Source organism: Neopsephotus bourkii, unplaced genomic scaffold, assembly GCF_033783945.1.
Source record: "Neopsephotus bourkii isolate Nb327-2 ecotype Australia unplaced genomic scaffold, CSIRO-AGI_Nbou_v1 NB_1760, whole genome shotgun sequence".
Lineage (NCBI taxonomy): Eukaryota > Metazoa > Chordata > Aves > Psittaciformes > Psittacidae > Neopsephotus > Neopsephotus bourkii.
In genome coordinates, this window is record NW_026902234.1 from 984,199 (window position 1) to 1,004,970 (window position 20,772).

A 20,772-nucleotide genomic window follows, 5' to 3' on the forward strand; every position below is an offset into this window, starting at 1 on the left:
CTAATGACAAGGCAAATTCTGTTTCAAACAATGAAATCTTCTGATATCTCTGTTTGAGTAAACTAGGATTGTGGGAAAGCCTAACTGGTGCTATTCATGTAGAGGCAATTGAGTGCTATTTCTCAAATTGTTAATATCCCACTTTTCAGTGATCAGCTAGGTGTACCCATATTCTGTAGATGTAGTTGTCCCCCCCCACCCTAACTAGATGCATGCTATGTATACACCTATACATAAATCTTAGAATCATAGAATAGTTAGGGTTGGAAAGGACCTTAAGATCATCAAGTTCCAACCCCCCTGCCATGGGCAGGGACACCTCACACTAAACCATATTACCCAAGGCCTCGTCCAACCTGGTCTTGAACACTGCCAGGGATGGAGCATTCACAACCTCCCTGGGCAACCCATTCCAGTGCCTCAACACCCTAACAGGAAAGAATTTCCTCCTTATATCCAATCTGAGCTTCCCCTGTTTAAGTTTTAACCCATTACCCCTTGTCCTACCACTACAGTCCGTAATGAAGAGTCCCTCCCCGGCATCCCTATAGGCCCCCTTCAGATACTGGAAGGCTGCTATGAGGTCTCCACTCAGCCTTCTCTTCTCCAGACTGAACAGCCCCAACTTTCTCAGCCTGTCTTCATACGGGAGGTGCTCCAGTCCCCTGATCATCCTCGTGGCCCTCCTCTGGACTTTTTCCAACAGTTCCATGTCCTTTTTATGTTGAGGACACCAGAACTGCACACAATACTCCAAGTGAGGTCTCATGAGAGCAGAATAAAGGTTCAGGATCACCTCCTTCGACCTGCTGGTCACGCCTCTTTGAATGCAGCCCAGGATACGGTTGGCTTTCTGGGCTGCAAGTGTGCACTGCTGGCTCATGTTCATTTTCTCATCGACCAACACCCCCAAGTCCTTCTCCGCAGGGCTGCTCTGAATCTCTTCTCTGCCCAGCCTGTAGCTGTGCCTGGGATTGCTCCAACCCAGGTGTAGGACCTTGCACTTGGCATGGTTAAACTTCATGAGGTTGGCATCAGCCCACCTCACAAGCATGTCAAGGTCCCTCTGGATGGCATTCCTTCCCTCCAGCGTATCAACCGAACCACACAGCTTGGTGTCATCGGCAAACTTGCTGAGGGCGCACTCAATCCCACTGTCCATGTCAGCGACAAAGATGTTAAACAAGACCGGTCCCAACACCGATCCCTGAGGGACACCACTCGTTACTGGTCTCCAGCTGGACATTGAGCCATTGACCACAACTCTTTGTGTGCGGCCATCCAGCCAGTTCTTTATCCACTGAGTGGTCCATTCATCAAATTGATGTCTCTCCAATTTAGAGACAAGGATGTCGTGTGGGACAGTGTCGAACACTTTACACAAGTCCAGGTAGATGACATCAACTGCTCTACCGCTGTCCATCAGTTCCACAGCCCCATCATAGAAGGCCACCAAATTGGTCAGAGAGCATTACCCCTCAGTGAAGCCATGCTGCCACCTTGTTGTTTTTCATGTGCCTTAGCATGCCTTCCAGGAGAATCTGCTCCAAGATTTTGCCAGGCACAGAGGTGAGACTGACTGGTCTGTAGTTCCCTGGGTCATCCATTTTCCCCTTCTTGAAAATGGGGGTTATATTTCCCTTTTTCCAGTCGTTGGGAACTTCACCTGACTGCCATGATTTTTCAAATATGATGGCCAGCGGCTTAGCAACTTCATTTGCCAGCTCCTTCAGGACCCGCAGATGGATTTCATCAGGACCCATGGACTTGTGCACGTTCAGATTTTTAAGATGGTCTCGAACCAATTCCTCTCCTACAGTGGGCCCAAGGTCTCCATTCTCACAGTCCCTGCGTCTGCCTTCCAAGACTTGGGTGGTGCAGTCAGAGCCTTTGCTAGAGAAGACTGAGGCAAAGAAGTCATTGAGAACCTCAGTCTTCTCCAAATCCTGTGTAGCTGGTTCACCCGAGAGCTTCCTGAGGGGGCCTACGTTCTCCCTAGTCTGTTTTTTATTTGCTATGTACCTGTAGAATCCCTTCCTGTTATCCTTAATATCCCTAGCCAAGTTTAATTCTAACTGGGCCTTAGCTTTCCTAACCTGGTCCCTAGCTTCCCACACAGCATCCCTGTACTCTTCCCAGGCCGCCTGTCCTTGCTTCCACTTTCTATAAAACTCTTTTTTCATTTGAATTTTCCTCAGCAGCTCCTTATCCATCCAAGGAGGTCTCCTGGCCCTCCTGCTGCACTTCCTTCTAGTTGGGATGCAACACTCCTGAGCTTGTAGCAGGTGATCCTTGAAGACCAACCAAGAGTCTTGAGCCCCCCTGCCCTCTAGGGCTATATCCCATGGAACCTTACTAAGCAGGTTCCTGAAGAGGCCAAAGTCTGCTCTCTTGAAGTCTAGGGCAGTGAGCTTGCTGCACGCTCTTCTCACTGTCCTAAGGATCTCAAATTCAACCATCTCGTGGTCGCTGCATCCAAGGCTGCCCTGCAGTGCCACATTTCCAACGAGCCCTTCCCTGTTGGTGAGCACAAGGTCAAGCATGGCACCTCTCCTTGTCGGTTCCTCTATTACTTGCAGAAGGAAGTTGTCTTCCACACAATCGAGGAACCTCCTGGATTGCTTGTGCTGGGCCGTAATCTTGGTGTTTTGCTTCTAGAATTCAGTAGCTGAATAATTTTGTCTTTGTGGTTTGTTTGTCTGCTTCTTTTTTTTTTTTTTTAAGAGTCAGAATTTTTATTTGAAGTGGCTCTTTAAAAATGAGTACTATTAGAATTTTCTCTCTAACGTGTGTTTTGCATTTTAAATGCAAATGGTGTTAAATATTTACACCTTTCATTAGTTGCTTTGGCTATGCTTTGCAGTTCAGATTTTACAGTTTGTTTTTCTCTGTAAGGGGAAACAATTTTTTGTGTTGTTATTTACTTACTGGAAAGTTACATAGTTTTGCTTTTAGTTTTAGGAGTTTTTCTATCTTTGACCACCAAAAATAGTATTTTTAAATGAATATGATGGCTTATGAATTAGAATTTTGAAAACAAGGGATTTATTTATTTATTTAAAAATTGTGAAGAATGGTAGTTGACTTAGATTTCTTGGACTAATCAAGCTTTTCATAAAGTGTATGGTTTTTGTTCCTTAGGTTGCTGATATGTTGCTGGAGCTGTGTGTTACTGAACTCGAAGATGTAGCAACTGATTCACAAAGTGGTCGCCTCTCTTCTCAGCCAGTTGTGGTAGAAAGCAGCCATCCATATACTGATGATACATCTTCTAGTGGCACAGTTAAAATACCTGGTATATAATTCTTAAAGTTATATTAGTAAAATTTAATTCATTTCAAGCCTGCACGCATAATTTTTTTCCTTTGCTTGTTAAAATGTGCCTTGAACTTTTAAAGCCATGTTATGTATCCTGTCACTGTAAAAAGTATTTCTTAAATTTCACTTGCATACTAAACAAACATCTTGATCCTGTGAAATATGCATGTTTAGGTTAACCGCCTGTGCCTGTGGCTTTTTATCATTGCTATCTTCTGTTTAGTTACAAAGCTGAGAAGGACTGGGTCTTTTTCAGGGTCAGTAATTGAACACCTACCTTCTAGTCTTGAGTGTTTGGGAAATACTTTTTTGTTTTAACGCTGTCTTTTCACTTAGTGCTTCTCTCAGTATGTTACCTAATACTTATCAGAAGGTATGGGCAACAAAGAGCTGTTTGCCTTAACTGTAAATAGACATTTTTTGTCTGTTGCAAATTTAGTTTGGAATGTTCCGAATATAGTCTTCTTACTGCTAGCCCCTGCTCATGTGAGCTTGCTATGATATAAAAGCTTCTTAAAGAGAAGAAATTACAGACAAATAATGTCATTAAACCAAAGGAAGTTACTTTTATTAATGACTGCTATGGCTTCCAAACAATTGTGATTTCATGTGGATTTCTAAAATACTGCATTTGTTGTGGTATTGATTGCTCTGTAGCAATGTGTAAACTCTTTGTTGCTGTTTAGGTGCTGAGGGACTGAGGGTAGAATTTGATCGCCAGTGTTCTACAGAGCGGCGTCATGATCCACTCACCATAATGGATGGTGTCAACAGAGTTGTTTCTGTCCGATCAGGTTATGAGAACTAGTGCTTTTCAAAAATGTCTTGTGTGATTTACTGTTAAATGCTGAATAATATGTATCACTGTCTGTGACCAACTTATTGTGAGGGATATGCCAGTAAAAAAACCAGGGAAGACTACATAAATTGATACTGTGTTTTGAACAAGATGTAGGATCTAGGCACAGACATGCAAGAGTGATCTTGTGTCTTTGAATACAGAGAATCTCTGAGAAGAGCATGTTGTCCTGCTCTTCCTAAGAGAAGTTACAGTATAAAAAGTTGGTGTTTAACACCCCTGCCAACATGTGTGAATTTCTGTATAATCAAAGTATATTTTAACAAATTGGAACACGATTTGAAAAGGATACTTCTTTTGTTAGAGTTTTTTCATTTTCAAGTAGTGCTGACAGAATTTTAGGCTTTCATACAGTCAAGACAAAAGCTCTTCTGCTGTCAAATGCCCAAAATAATAGCTAGGCTTTCTCTTTCTGTTTTCTACTCTGGCCTGTGTACGTGACACTACATGAAATCTTCACATCTTTTATCTGGTTTTCTCTGTTTTCATTTTTAAGTACTATAAATTTGCAGTAGGTTTTAGAGGAATATTTTTAATTTCATCAGATTTTACACTGAGCCTACCTGTAGATGACAACATATGCAGGGGTCTCAGTAGTTACTGCTTGTGCTTAACATTTCTTAGCAGTTAGGGTGTGGCCTCTTACTGTTGGCCGTTTTTCCCCAGACTGTTTCAAGTGCACATTGTTTCATTATTGAAATACTTATCTCTGGATTTGAGGTATTCCGGACTGGATTCCTGGTTAGAAAAAGCTGTAAAGCTTAATGCATATGATGTTACATGGTTTTGTAATATGAAAAGGTAATTTGAAAATAGGACAGTGGATTTTATTAAGATCTCATAATTGTCTTTTGACTGGTATTAAAGTACTATCCGTTAGCAGTGCTAACTGAACTGTTCTAAGACTTAAGTTATGATAATCATTGTAGTTACATTCATATGATTTAGGTAGCTTTTTTCCTTGAATGTGTTTATAATCATGAAGGGGAGTTGGTGTTGGTGAGTGGCTTGCATATTGGCTCAGACAATATAGATGAACATGTTCATAATACCTACTGTAACAGGTCGTGAGTGGTCAGATTGGTCTAGTGAACTGCGAATTCCAGGGGATGAACTGAAGTGGAAGTTCATCAGCGATGGCTCTGTGAATGGATGGGGATGGCGGTTCACTGTTTACCCTATCATGCCAGCTGCAGGTAAGATAGCATATATAATGTTTACAGAAGGACAAGAAAGTACATTTACTTGTCTGTTTTTTACACTTGTATTTATGGCATGTTATTTACATGCCAGAGTTTTAGAGTTCATTGTCATTCCTGTTAAGAAGACATTGTTATTCATACTAAGAAAATATTTTCATTCATACTTAGGAAATGTTTTCAACAAAGTCATGAGAGGTGCACTTTTACACAGGGAAGGGATAAAAATAATTTGTAGTCACTCCAGTTTGCCTCTTCATCAGTGAAGAGAGGATACTTTTGAGGCACAATTAATCTGAAGTTATTATTACTGTTTTTTTAAATGTAAAATTCTTGGGATTAGTTTGAATTATATCATGGAAGTGCCTCTTTCTTCCAGTCCCTTTCAAGGGAGGTAGAATGCACCAACTGAGATGCAGACTGGCATTCTAGCCTTCTGTGTTTGGTCAGCTAAATCCTGCCTATGTTCTATTCTTATTTCAGTCTGAGGACAAACCTTCCCTACCTTTTTAATTTTTTAATTCTTTTTTCTTTTTGTTTCTTGCAGGCCCTAAAGACCTTCTTTCAGATCGTTGCATTCTTTCATGTCCTTCAATGGATTTGGTTACGTGTTTGTTGGATTTTCGCTTAAATTTTGCTTCCAACAGGAGTATAGTTCCTCGCTTGGCAGCTTCTCTTGCAGCGTGTGCTCAACTGAGTGCCTTAGGTAGGTGTGGTCTTAAAATTAAGTCCATTTTTTTGGAAGTTAAAATGACTATTTTAAATAATTATTATCTTTTTGTGCTTATGTTTCCTTAGCTGCTGGCCACAGAATGTGGGCCTTGCAGAGACTACAGAAACTGCTCACAACAGAGTTTGGCCAGTCTATTAACATCAACCGAATTCTAGGGGATAATGAAGGAGAAACACGAGCTCTGGTAAGAAGGCAGTGGTGCTCTTCTCTTTGCATTTTGCACATTAAGATGTATAAAAAGCATTAAAATACCAGCCCTGATGAACAACTGTTTTGCTGTTGATGACAGAGTGGAAAATGGGCAAATTTATAGCCTTCTTGCACAGGTCTGCAAGTCTGTAAAGGTACTTCATCTTAGAAAAAAAAAATAAAATTGTTAATTCCAGTACTGTACAATTGTGCTTTTGGAATTGGCAAAAAGTGGTGTAGGAATACTTCTGTAATAGGAAATGGATGGAAGTGATACTTCACATAGCTAACTCTAGTTTGGGTAATTATTAACATTTTGTCATGGTCATCTAAATAATTTACTTTTTGTACCACATACAGTAAGACTAACTTTCTAGTTCTGTGGTTTCTCTAGAGTTTCACAGGGAGTGCATTAGCTGCTTTGGTTAAAGGTCTTCCAGAAGCTTTGCAGAGACAGTTTGACTATGAAGACCCCATTGTGAGAGGTGGCAAACAACTGCTCCACAGCCCTTTCTTTAAGGTAATGAGGTACAAACATTAAAGAATTCATTAGTATATTTCTGAATTTTTTGTGAGACTTGGTAAGCTCACATAGCCCTGTATCATAAATGTTTTCTGACAAAATCAGAATATTACTGCTAAAAGGAGAATCAAATATACAAATAAAGATAAGGAGGACCTAGCTAGGCAGAGGTAGGTAGGTCAGTAAAACAGCTTGAAAGTACAGTAAACTACACTTAAGAAGTGATTTCTGAGTCATCCTAATAGGACAGTTGTGTTACTGATTTGTTTAAATATTCTGAAGGCTTTATTTATGTCTAGTTGGAACAAGTAAGAATGTCTTTAAAGGAAGGCTATTCAGTTTTGGATCCTGTACTTCAAAATAAACAATCTGACGAACTCTAGAAAGGAGCAACAAGAATAAAAGGCTGAAAAAGCCTCCTATGTAGTAGAAGTTAAATTGAAAGGACTTGTCTGTCTTATGGAAAAGAAATTCTTAAAATATGTAGAGGTTTATACAGGGAAGAAGTAATCCATTGTTCACAATCTTCATCAGTAACATTGACTTGAAATTGAATCAAATTGAAAATCAGTTGAAAATTTATTTAATTCTAGACAGGAGACTTAGTTTAGAAATGCAAGGTAAGAAGGAAGTTCGGCACATGGTATTTGATACAGAAAAGCTGATTAATCTAGGGATGTTTTTTGTGGCACAGAGATGAAATTTTCTGGGTTGGAAGAGGAGATAATGTGGGTACACTTGATGCTGCCCCACCAATGACTGTAGCGAAAATGGCTTTTAATACCCCTTGCACTTTACACATCTTTGAGACTGTGTTCAGGCTCTACTGGTCTATGAGCTGTTCGGCTACATCATATGTATATTACTTTTTGTTACACACTTTTGATATACCTCTAAAATGTTTTCTGATTGTTTACAGGTGCTCGTGGCTCTTGCTTGTGATCTGGAGTTGGACACTCTCCCTTGCTGTGCAGAGACACACAAATGGGCTTGGTTCAGGAGATACTGTATGGCATCCAGGGTTGCTGTGGCTCTTGATAAAAGAACATCATTACCTCGCCTTTTCCTTGATGAGGTACTGAAGAAATATTTTAAATAGTTCATGGAACACAGGAAAGTGTTTCATTTGAAAGATATACTGAGTTTGAAGTATTTTATGCCAACTGAGATGGGAGTAACTGGCAGTTTGGATAATTTGATTAATCCAAAATATTTTACAGGTGGCAAAGAAAATTCGAGAATTAATGGCAGATAATGAAAATATGGATGTTCTGCATGAGTGCCATCATGTCTTTAAGAGAGAACAAGATGAGCAGCTTGTCCAGTGGATGAACAGGTTATTTCTTTCAGCTGTCATTGGTTTGGTCTTCTGATACTTTGTTGTTGTATAACAATAAAATGCATTTTTTATGACTTTTAAAATTGATTGGTTTGCATCTTCTGCAGACGACCTGATGATTGGACACTTTCAGCTGGAGGGAGTGGAACTATTTATGGTTGGGGTCATAATCACAGAGGACAACTTGGCGGGATCGAAGGGGCAAAAGTCAAAGTCCCAACTCCATGTGAAGCCCTTGCTACCCTTAGACCAGTGCAGTTAATTGGTGGTGAACAGACTCTGTTTGCAGTGACTGCTGATGGGAAAGTAAGGATACAACAAATGGTTGTTTATTAGTCTCCCTTGAAATATTTTATCCCCAATCAGAATATGTTTGTCTAAGTAAAAAGTGATGTGTATAGCACAGATTTATTATAATTAATTTATTTTACTTTTTCAAGGAAATGGAACTATGCCAGCTCTACCAGTGCAGTCTAGGAATTTGGTGTACTATAGCATTAAATGCATGAAACAAGATGTGTATTTTAATTCTCAGTTCAAAACTGTGATGAGATTTTGGAATACAAGTAATGTGCTCACAGTCCCATAAACCAGGGTAAACAGTAAAATGTGGTGGTGATTATGTCTCTCTGACAGGACAGAGGTGTAATTGGAATCTAAGGTTGTTGGCAGTTGGCTAAATGCCTCTAAGTTAGATATTGGAGGATCTAATTTGCAGATGCTTAAATCCTGAGTGAAAAGGAGCACCTATGCAGAGGCTTAGTGGGAGGTATAGGAGAAAAAAAAGTAAGTTCACAAATTTGAAAAAGTATTTTATATAGTTCACAGCTTTGTGTGAAGTATTTGATCAAGAACTTAGCTTGAGCTTTTTCTAAATTACATTCATATTGTGAGATACTGTAATGAGTCAGTATCGTCCTTGTTAAGGATTCACAGAAGAGTAAAGGCAGATTACTGACGTTGCTTGAGATCATTCTGTTGAGAGAAATTACTTTCAGATAGACAAAAAGAGAGTGAAAACCAGTACTTAAAACTGCATTTATGGGATGGAAGGGGAAGAAGCAGCTGTGTTCAGGTGTGTGCAGTTCCCAGAAGAAAGAAAACAAGACTAGTACTGCTTGAAAGAGACCTACATGTGATAGATGATTTTGTGCCATTATCACTTAGTGCTATGATTTTTTCATACTTTTACAGGATTAGCCTTAGGTTTTAAACCAAAACCCATTAAGTCATTAACGGTTCATATGGTCTTGAATCTAGCCATATTTTCACAGATTTTTTTTTTGGTTGTTGTTGTTATTTGTGGGTTTTTGTTTGTTTTTTTTTTTGTGTGAAATACTGCAAAATATTTCTTACTTCCTAGGAGAGAGCGACATTTTTTTCTTTAGCTGTATTCTAGTATATGTTCCTTAAGAATTCTTCTCTACAGCTCTAGTGAGTGTTCTTCAATTTTATTCTTCATTTTAAAGCTGTATGCCACTGGATATGGAGCAGGTGGCAGACTTGGAATTGGAGGAACAGAGTCAGTTTCTACTCCAACTTTACTAGAATCCATTCAACATGTGTTTATAAAGAAAGTTGCTGTGAACTCAGGAGGAAAGCATTGTTTGGCATTGTCTTCTGAGGGAGAAGTTTATTCCTGGGGTGAAGCAGAAGATGGTAAACTGGGCCATGGAAATCGAAGGTAAGTAACACTTTGAAATGTGGTTTTTAAAAACTATTAATGGATGCTTATTATAGTTATGTATTTGAAGTGTCATATGAGTACTGCCTATATATGTGCAGTGTATATATATTATACTATATTACAGTATCACAGTATCACAGTATGTTAGAGATTGGAAGGGACTTCAAAAGATCATCTAGTCCAATCCCCCTGCCCTAGCAGGAACACCTAGATAAGGTTACACAGGAACGTGTCCAGGCGGGTTTTGAATGTCTCCAGAGAAGGAGATTCCACAACCTCCCTGGGCAGCCTGTTCCAGTGTTCCGTCACCCTCACTGAGAAGAAGTTTCTTCTCAAGTTTAAGTGGAACCTCTTGTGTTCCAGTTTGTACCCATTGCCCCTTGTCCTATCATTGTTTGCCACTGAGAAGAGCCTGGCTCCATCCTCGTGACACTCTCCCTTTATATATTTATATACACTAATAAGGTAATATAGTATATACAGCATATACATATATATAAGTGAGTGTTAAAGTAGTGATGTGGAAATTTATATTTTTAGATGAGAGAATCACAAAGTATTTTTCAGATAAACAGTTATTCTGATTTCTGTAATTGGATATTGTGTTCTAACATATCTGTTAAAATTGATTGATTGATGGCTTGGCTTTGCGAGCGAAGATTTGGGAAGGGCTTTAACCACGCTTACTACAAGCACGATGACCAAGGGTATGTGGGACATGCAAATCTGGTTGGAAAAAAGGGTGCTGAGGCAATCAGAAAGTGTCTGACCACGACTCACAACTCCTGAACTAACTCAAGCTACGCATGCGCTGGTCCGCCCACATGCAGTGTTGGATCTTGCAGCTTCCCATGCACCTTGTCACCTGCCGTTTTGCCCTTGCCTGTCCATACAGAGAAGTGAGAGTGAGCCCTTCCAGCCTGCACAGTGGCTTTTTTAGGTGGAGTGCAGCTTGAACAGAACTGGCCCCACCCTTTAAACCTGAGGTTTAACTGGCACGGCCTAGTTATCTAGGATGGTGACAGCAAAGTCCACAGGTCGTAGGTTTCGTAAGAGTGTCCTTCTCTTTGATGGAAGACCATACAAGGCTAGAAGAGCTCCATCAGCCAGGGTTTGAAGATAGGAGTTTTCCTTCTCCTATGAGGAAGGCCTGTCTTCGCTAACGAAGGTTCGGGAAGGGCTTTAGCCATGCATTCTGTACAAGGCTGTCATCTCCTGGGTCAATCACAGCAACAACGACGCAATAGCAAAAGCATCTAGGCGGATTCTTAGAGGCATTCAGTCAGATGGTAGCCTTGCGCCAGTGGCTCCTCAGCCAAGTGCACGCACCAGGGGTCTGAACCTGCGGTTCCTCTCGTACTGAGCAGGATTACTATTGCAACAACACATCAGTAGGGTAAAACTAGCCTGTCTCAAGATGGTTAAAATATACCTATGCTAACATACCTGTGGATGCTAAAGTCTGGTGATTTTCCTTTGGGATCTCTCTTTTAGGTATACAGAACTTCAGTGCTGTTCAGAGAGAGCAGAACTGCCATTCTGCTTCTGATTTCCACATGCATTGTTGTCTCTGTTAATGGAGAAGTTCTGTTGTGTTAGAGACAGCAATGTTTTGATCCAAAAAGGAATGCTGAAGTCCATGGGGGGCAGCAGTGCATTTCATGCTAGGAATTTTGATAATCTGTATTACATTGGTTAAATTGATTATATTAAATTATATACCAAATTTTTCCAGGGTAAATGCTTAGCTTTCACTTGATTTTAATGGAAGTGGTTTTGTAGTTTCAGCTTGCCTGTAATGCTGTAATTCAATGTATGATAAAATATATCTAGCTTTTATAGTCCTCTAAAAATACTTTTTGCATGGCTTATTAAACATAAATCTGTAGGATATTAAACTGAAACAGAAGCAAATACTCAGTTATTTTAGGTGTTCTTGTACTTATTTTAACTCTCCCCTCTCCCCGTATACATTTCTGAACATGAATGGTCTGTTCTAAAAGTTTTGTCAAGGCAAGTATTTTTATTTCAGCCCTTGTGATCGTCCTCGTGTAATTGAATCTCTGAGAGGTATAGAAGTGGTTGACATTGCTGCTGGGGGAGCACACAGCGCATGTATTACAGCGGCAGGAGACCTTTTCACATGGGGAAAGGGAAGATACGGACGCCTGGGCCATGGAGACAGTGAGGACCAGCTGAAACCTAAACTGGTAAGAAGTCTTTGGAGTTTTATACTTTCTTAGTCCAGTTCTTACCTTCCGATTAGTAACTTCTTGCATTTTTGCATATAAAGAAATGAAAGGGCAAAATGGTAGCATGTATTTGTAAGAAATGAGCAGTTGCTTTAGAAAACAGGAATGGATTTGAAGAATAAACTGAAAGTAGAGCTGCAAAACTTCACTAGATTTTACTAAACAGCTTATAAGGAATTCAGTTTAGAGAAGACTTACAGGAAAACCCCAAATCAAACACCCCGCCCCTCCATGAGTAAATTCTACCCCTTCATAAGAGTACTTTGCACTGGAAGTAACAAGCGAGCTCTTTATCAGCTGAGTACCCCAATTGTTTACCACATGGAAAATACCAGTGATGACAGTGATACCCACTTAGACACTTGCAAACTGTTTCCCAATGTTACTGTACTCTCAATTAATCATGAATGAGTACTGGGATTTAACTGAACGATATACTAAGTTAGTAAGAATTTAACCTAAGTAATTATGAAGTATTTAATTGTTATTTGCCAAAAACACTTAAGCAGTTACTGATGAAGACAGCTGAAATGGTAGATTTGAGAACCAGGACAGAATGGAATGTAGGAAGAATGAGTAAACTGATTATCTGCCGAGTTATAATTCAACCGTCATGTTCCTGTGAGCTAGACTAAAACTTAAGTTAGTAATATTAAGACAACTGCCCTGACTGTTTGAAATCTGAGATCGTTTTGTTACCTGTGTTCTCTTGCTGAAAATTCAGCCAAGGGTAAGATTACTGTAGTTAAATCAAATTGAAGGTTAGCTTGCTATTTTTAGTCAAGTCTCTCTGCATATATTTCTATTCATGCAAGCATTAAGGTTTTTTCAGTACTTGAAGCTGCCTACATATATAGAAGTGAGTGTTAAAGTAGTTAAATGTATGATGAGAATGTATGGTGAGATAATCATACATTCATGCGTTCTTTGTCCAGTTTGGGACCTTATCACTTGTATCTGCATGTTCTTGTTCCCCTGCCTCCAAAACTACAAGGTCTGTCCATTTTTCTTATACATCTTTCCTCCCCTTTATGTTCTTGGTTACTTTGAAAATAGATAATCTGTGAATGAGTCGAAGTATGTGAAGTACTGTACAGATTGTGCTGCCTATAACCTGTTTCAAGTAGTGGTGAAGGTTGGGAGGATGCGGTGTATGTGGGTTACCATCCCTTTACTTTGTGAATCCAGATCCCATACTTTATCACTAGATGGCAGCATTTCAAAAGATGTTAATTAAATTCAGATTATGCTGCAAGTGCTAGAAAACTGTAAACTAATAAGAGATTTTTGAAAATGAGATTTTTTTTTTCCCATTACTATATACAACACTCACCCAGAGAGCCTGAAATAATTTCAAGAGAATATAGTCTTTGATAACCTTGCGTGTTTTGTATAAATTGTTTTCCCTGATTTTTTAGGTAAAAAAATTTAACTAGCTCACTAATTAAAAAGAATGATCCATAGCTAGTTTTTGTTTTACTGGGTTGAAAATAGCAAAGCCCTCTGAGTTGCATTTATTTGCTTGTTACCAACATGTTTCAGACCTGAAGTTCCAGTGAAGCATGTCTCCAAGCTGGATTTGTCATCTTTTCTGAAAGTAAATCACTTAAGCCTTTCATTGTTAACAAAAATGGGGGATTTCTTCACAGGTGGAAGCTCTCCAGGGCTGCCGTGTGATCGACATAGCCTGTGGCAGTGGAGATGCACAGACATTGTGCCTGACTGATGATGATACAGTCTGGTCCTGGGGTGATGGAGATTATGGAAAGCTTGGGAGAGGAGGCAGTGATGGCTGTAAAGTACCAATGAAGGTATTTGAATGTAATTTGTTCATTGTTTTAGAAGCCATGACATTGATGGAGAACACTGAATACAGATCTGCCAATATGTGCAAACTTCCATTCATCCTGAGACATTAGGAGTTTTTGATTGTTGTTAAGAATGAACTTGGTAGGCTGCAATGACGAGTCTTTAAATTTTGTGCTGGCTGTTGAAGCTGCGCTTGAAGGGTTTTTTTCCTTTGGAGAAATATTTCTGATTTTAATTTTGGTTCCTATCAAAATGTTAGATTTTGCCAAGAAATCTTTGTATTTCCATGTGTTAAAAAAAGTTTCCATAACACTGTTTTGAAGTCATAACTTCATTCCAGAAAGGGGTAATCAATTGATTAAAAAGTAATCCTATTTTATATTAAACCTTTCATGTGAATGCATGTTTGATGTGGAATTTCTTCATATGTTACAAACGAAATCCATGTAGCCATCTAATTTGAATTCCAGCGTTTGTTATGGAGGTCAATATTATTTGTATTAGAGAAATGTGTGTCACTGTGTATACCTGTGCACAGTGGATTTTAGATTCTTAGTCCAGAATCACACTTTACTACCTGGATACAAGTGTCCCCATTCTGTTTCCAAATAGACAAAGTCTAACAGCCAGTCCCAAATAAGTTTTTATCATGTAAAACAAAGCGAAAATAGCTTGTTTATGTTTTGTCAATCATCAGTCTCATAGAATTGATGGTAAAGTGGCATAAGGACCTACACAGAATAAATAGATTGTACAGGAGGTTTAAATATTTTCCCAGTGTTGGCAGAATTGCTTTGATGTCATGCAAGCTAAGGATGATTAATGTTGAGTATTTGGAGACAGCCTTACTGTGTCTACTGAGGGGCAGTTGCTGAGTAACTGTTGGCAAAACATACTAGAGGTGATCTTCAACAGTTCACCAAATCTGAGCTTCTTTTTAATGTGTAAGTAGTAAATAGTAGAAATATGAAAGAAGTAGAATTCTGCTATTCATGTACGTAATTTATAAATTCATGCATAGACACTTACATGTTGTGTTTTACTTAAGACAGTGCAGTATGAAACTATAGCCTCCTCAATTAACTTTGATTTCATTTGATATTATTTTCCTAGATTGATTCCCTCACAGGCCTTGGAGTAGTTAAAGTAGAATGTGGATCACAATTTTCTGTGGCTCTTACCAAATCTGGAGCAGTATATACGTGGTAAGTACTTTGTATTAGGTATTCTGACAGTGTTAGATGCAACCTTGTCAGCAATAGTCATCATTGTTATACTGCCTTCACTGTTTGGATTTTCTCTCCCTTTCCCTCCACACCCACCAAAAATGTTTTTGAGTTCCTCTGTCTTGATTAGTAATAAAATTTACAGTTTTGGGGAACAGAGTTGACATTCCAGGCACTGACCCCACTGCAAGATGCATAAGTTCCAAGGAGGTCAGTAGAAGAGAAAGCATGAAGTATCATGCAGGGTGGAAGATTATAGTATAAATAACATTCTGGTATATTATCGAAGTTGTGTGTAACTTGTGATGGCTGTAGTCTGAGAACTTGATTTTAGTTCGTTGTTTTAATTTCCTATGCCATTCCAAATTTTGTAGCTTAAACTACTAAAATGTTTAAAAAGACTAAGCAAAGTACCATCCCAAAATCCTTCTGCTCCCTTGTTTGCATGGCATTATGGGGACCCTTAAACTGTACAAGATTCCAGTCTCTGAGGTCAATAAACATACAGATGAATGCTTCTAATATTTGATCCCTTTAAGAGGCAGATAACAACCAACCCCCGCAGAAGCGGTAAAAAGTCCTACACAGAGTAAGTAGGAGGAGCATATTGGAGGTTTAAGAGTTTTTACTGTATCAGCAGAAGCACATAAATGTTGCACAAGCTACGGATGTGATTAATGTTAAGTATTGGGCTGTTTATGTCATCTACAGATCAAACACCAAACACAGTCTGTTGTTCTGTTTGTTTTTTTTTTTTTCCACAATTAAAACACAGTTTTGAAATGTTTTATGTTCTCTCTGCAGGGGCAAAGGAGATTACCATCGGTTAGGCCATGGATCTGATGACCATGTTAGAAGACCGCGACAAGTACAGGGACTGCAAGGAAAGAAAGTCATTGCAATTGCTACTGGGTCTTTGCACTGCGTTTGCTGCACTGAAGATGGTATAAAATCAAATTTACTTAGTTCTCAGTACTGAATTTGAAATAAACAAAACTTTATTAGTCAGCTATTGGTAGGTTGCCCTTGCTGAAAATCCTGGTCATCTGTGTGATTGGGATATCTTGTGTTTGCTTGAGTTGCATATTTATTGAGCAACAAGCATGTTACTGATTTAAAATGATCACATAAAACCAGCTGAAATTTTATAATTAATAAAAAATAGAGTTTAACCTTTATAAATGTTGGTGGTCAAAGGAAAACACAGAGCACTAAAAGTAGCTTTTAGTAACTTTTACTGGTCAAGCAATAAAATGAATGGATTTGGATTTTGGCTTTTCTTTCTGAGCCTGCTGAGGTGTTTAACTTGCTAAATGAAGCACTGTGCAACAATATTGCTTCATACAGAGCAGGTTGAGATACCGAATACTCTTTGTAGCAGATTCACTCCTACATTTAATTAACAAGTCTGCACAATAACTGAGTGTTTTATAGGAGCAGGGGGCTGCATGGTACTTAGTTGCCAGCTGGGGTTAAACCGCGACCGAGTGAAGTAGGATATAGCTGCAGAAAGTGAACGCTCAGAAATAAGGTTGCTATTTTAAAAGTATTTTCCAATTATCTTGCAACAGTAAGCACACATTTTAATGTCCTCTCTGGTAATACAGCTTATTACAAGATATTTTATTTCATCTCATGTGAAATGTTAAGCCTTTTAAAATGGTTTTTTAATATCAGCTTTTTTTGTTATCGAACTGTCAAATACAGGCTTCTAGTGTATCCATTGTTAATTCTTATGCTCCACCATTTCCTTATGTTCTGGAACAGAAGTTTTAATTCATACAGACTATGAGAAAATACATGCATCTTATACTAGCTGTGCTGTGTAGACCATGGGTCACTTAAGATATATCTACACTGGAGAGTAGATTTCAGGGTGGCCATCAGGCCTAGAAATCTTGATCACAGTCCAGGGCCTCATTCAATGAAATTATTTCATAAATGCTAATTAAAGAAAAAGGGGGGGTGGTGTCAAAGAGCTTCTATCTTACCTTTAGAACAATTAATTTTTTTATTGGTTTAGGGGAAGTGTATACATGGGGAGATAATGATGAAGGACAGCTTGGAGATGGAACAACTAATGCTATTCAAAGACCGCGCTTGGTTGCAGCACTTCAGGGTAAAAAGATCAACAGAGTAGCCTGTGGCTCAGCACATACTTTGGCTTGGTCAACCAGTAAACCTGCTAATGCTGGCAAGCTCCCTACACAGGTATTATTTTTTTGTCTTATTACATTCAGATTTTAAACTTACATAGTACACTTATTGCTGATCTTTCAGTAAAAATACTGCCCTTCTAAGTTTCCACATAAGCTCAGTGCTTTGATTTGATTTCAAGTTTGAGCCAGTTATTTGGTTTGCTTCCATATTTCCAAAGAAGGATTCCAATTTTCTGAGGTGAGAAAGCCTCTTCATTCTGTTGTTAATCCAGTGCAGAACAGCAGTTCAGTTTGCAAGTCTGCATGCATTTTAATTCTGTATTACAGCTGTGAAAATCTTATGCCTTCCAAGGGAATTCTTCATTGTTTGCCTTACATTGAGAAAATAGGTTTTTTGAGTATTCTGACTTTCAACTATAATGCCTAGGTGTAGTGATGACAGGATGTAAAATATCTATTTATAACATCTATTTATGGATAGAGAGAATTGTAAAATAGGGAATAGCAAGAGTAGTCCCAACTGTCATGTTTCTAATACTTGTTTCAGTTTAGATAGATACTGTTGGTATCATTGATAAACAACTGAACTCTGTGTATTAAATTTTAACAGTGTGAGTAAGCAGATATCTGAATTTCTAATACAAATTTACCTACAAATCTTACGAATTGTTCTGTTTAATAAAATCAGGTATACAATAGTTTTAAATTACATTTGGATATTGTTTTATCATAGGTTCCTATGGAGTACAATCATCTGCAGGAAATTCCCATAATTTCATTGAGAAACAGGCTTCTGCTGTTGCATCACATTTCTGAACTCTTCTGTCCTTGCATTCCAATGTTTGATCTTGAAGGAAGACTTGATGAAACTGGCCAAGGACCCTCTGTTGGGTTTGACACATTACGGGGAATACTGATATCACAGGGAAAGGTATTTATCAGAACGTTTTTAAAGCAGAGATTTGTAACTGTAAGTGAAATGTACTGTTTAACTGTTTCTGAAGAATAGAACTATATATCTCAATTTGCATTCTGATTATGCAAACTTCTCTCTTTGTGAGTGTGATCTTTTTATTATGTTTCCCTCAGTTCTTCATCATAGTGCTTTTTTGTGTTGATCTTGAAAATAACTTTACACTGTAAATCTTCAGTTTGCAGTATAGCTGAATTCTCCTAGATTATTCAGTAGATGCTATCCTGGAAAAAAAATATAAGATGGATATGAAATGGACATTGTCTGCTTTTCATATTTCAGTTGTCATGATCAGGTGACACGCTAGTTGATCCAAAGCTCTATGCAGGTACAGACTTGTTTTAGACTGGGTTAAAACTCTAAAGACGACAGAATACCTAAGAGTTCACTCTCAAATTGGTAAAGAAAGTGGATTTTTATGTAGTTCTAAGTAAAGTCAGTCATGAGAAACTCTGGATAATTACAATGCTTCAAGGATACAACACTTATTAAAAGCTTCAGAAGTGGAAAGTCTTTAAAAACATGACTTGCCTTCAGTATGATCATCAGTTTTGGCTCTGCATTTTCTCAATGTCATAGTAACTTGTCTCAAGAAAAATTATAATTTTATATAAACAGACAATATCTGCTGGGAGATACATATGAAGAGAGAAGCAATTATATTTCCCTCTGCAGTGCTGTTCTATGCCCTTAAATAAGACATGCCTGTAACTACACTCCTTAGAGCATACTGTCTGAAGTTCTCTTTCTTCAGACTCCAGTGAGATTGTGTAGTAGAGCAAACCAGCAGAATACATGCTTCACAGACCAAGAGAAGATCACATGCTTTCCATCAAGACCTAAACTGAAAAAAAAGGAAAAAGAAATCCTAGCTAATTCTGTTCATGACCATTTCAAATGTTAGTGCTATAGATAAGGGAGTCTTTAGGTGTACAATGTTAAGTATAGGAATGGTTGTGCAGGAGGCCCATTCAACATAATTTACTTAAGAGTTTGCAGAATAGTTACAGAAAGTCTTTGGGTGTAAGATTAAATGTCATATCAGGCATATTTTATGTGAAAGGCATTCAACACAGACACCAGAATTTGTGATGCCGTGTTCATGTCTAGGCATTTAAGGCAGGTTTACCTTCAGAGCTTCTAAAGACTTGAAAATCTTTTTAATGCTTGATTGAAACTGATCATAAAATTTGATCCAAGTATTTAGTGAGAGAACCTCAGATACTTGAATTTGCATGAAGAGTTAATTTTTTTATTTTATCTAAACTTCGTCTTTTTTGCTTGATTGTTTTTCTCTGGCATCAACTGTTCTCCATATGCATGTATTATTCTGGTATAAACTGATTTATACCTGTACTCAGTGGCATGTTAGTTGCTTACTAATAACTGACCGGGTGCAGTACAGCACCCAGCTTTCCAGCCATGGTTTTGAGGGATACAGGAGAGATTTTTTTCTTTACTTTAGTATTCCAACTGTTACGGACTTGAATTGCATTAACGCAAATAACACGATTCTTAACCAACATCTCACAGCTTTATCTTATGTTGCTTTTTGGGATTCTTTTAGTATTTCAAAAGTGTTTGATGCTTGTTTGCATTTCTCCTAAATTAAAACTAGAGGTACTATGCCCTTTCTAGTGTTTTGTGACTTACTCGGAAGGAAGTTGCTGAAGGATAGATCCAATTGCAGAATCAGTTTCTCTATTTTGCTTGAAAAGTCTTCTTTTTTCTCCCCGTTCTCCCCTCCCTAAGTTGAACTAAGTATGTATTTATCTGTGAAGCATATGCAGCTTTCTTATTTGATTGCAGTTTTGCTGTTACTTTATTTGTTTGTGTCTTCCTTTTTTAGGAGGCAGCTTTCAGAAAAGTTGTGCAAGCAACTATGGTGAGAGATCGTCAGCACGGGCCAGTCGTAGAGCTCAACAGAATACAGGTATCTAAAGCTGAAATTTAGATTTTAGTATCTTTGTTTTGTCTGCAGTTCCATACATTTATCCAGTCCCTTTGTTGTAACTGTTTGATGTATGAATACTAAAGAGTTGAATTTTTATCAGAATCAGACAATGAAAAAAATAAATGCAGCAAGGGCTGATTGTTTTCTTTACAGTATGTTTTCATCCATGCTGTAATTGTTCGCAAGGGAGCAGGACAGTTGTTGAAATATTAAGTGAATGATTTAGATTCTAATGAGCAAAGTATGTCCAGCTTGACAAAGGAGAACTTCTTCAAAACTTGCTGCATTAGATAATCTTAAGAGAGTAGCGATTCTGGTGCCTTTCTTACTTTTCCAAATGGTCAGATGAATGAATCAGCTGTTGCTTTCATAACAGAGAACATGAAGGGGGGGGGGAAAGGGCAAGGAAAAAAAGTGCCTTTGAATATAATTAAAAATCAGGCTGATAAATTATCCTTTGCTGGTTATCACGTGGTCATATTGATTGTAGAAAACTTTTGATACAAAAAGGCTTTTTTCCTTATCATTGACGTTGGAAAATGGAATGTTGTG

At 38.3% G+C, this 20,772-nt stretch overlaps 1 protein-coding gene across 4 annotated transcripts in view; it reads left to right on the forward strand.

Annotated features, from left to right (window-relative positions):
• The window catches only part of HERC2 (HECT and RLD domain containing E3 ubiquitin protein ligase 2), a 114,533-nt gene that overhangs the window by 82,091 nt on the left and 11,670 nt on the right, over nt 1-20,772 (forward strand). For 3 of the 4 annotated variants that reach the window (XM_061377580.1, XM_061377581.1, XM_061377582.1), the window contains 17 exons: nt 3,142-3,295; nt 4,005-4,112; nt 5,242-5,373; nt 5,924-6,082; nt 6,175-6,293; nt 6,693-6,818; nt 7,741-7,896; nt 8,042-8,157; nt 8,268-8,466; nt 9,630-9,844; nt 11,880-12,057; nt 13,749-13,910; nt 15,022-15,113; nt 15,939-16,078; nt 17,158-17,345; nt 18,027-18,224; nt 20,116-20,199. In XM_061377580.1, the coding sequence (XP_061233564.1) occupies nt 3,142-3,295; nt 4,005-4,112; nt 5,242-5,373; nt 5,924-6,082; nt 6,175-6,293; nt 6,693-6,818; nt 7,741-7,896; nt 8,042-8,157; nt 8,268-8,466; nt 9,630-9,844; nt 11,880-12,057; nt 13,749-13,910; nt 15,022-15,113; nt 15,939-16,078; nt 17,158-17,345; nt 18,027-18,224; nt 20,116-20,199 (2,526 nt within the window). The remainder of the gene's footprint in view (nt 1-3,141; nt 3,296-4,004; nt 4,113-5,241; nt 5,374-5,923; nt 6,083-6,174; nt 6,294-6,692; nt 6,819-7,740; nt 7,897-8,041; nt 8,158-8,267; nt 8,467-9,629; nt 9,845-11,879; nt 12,058-13,748; nt 13,911-15,021; nt 15,114-15,938; nt 16,079-17,157; nt 17,346-18,026; nt 18,225-20,115; nt 20,200-20,772) is intronic. The other variant, XM_061377584.1, reaches the window with a different exon arrangement.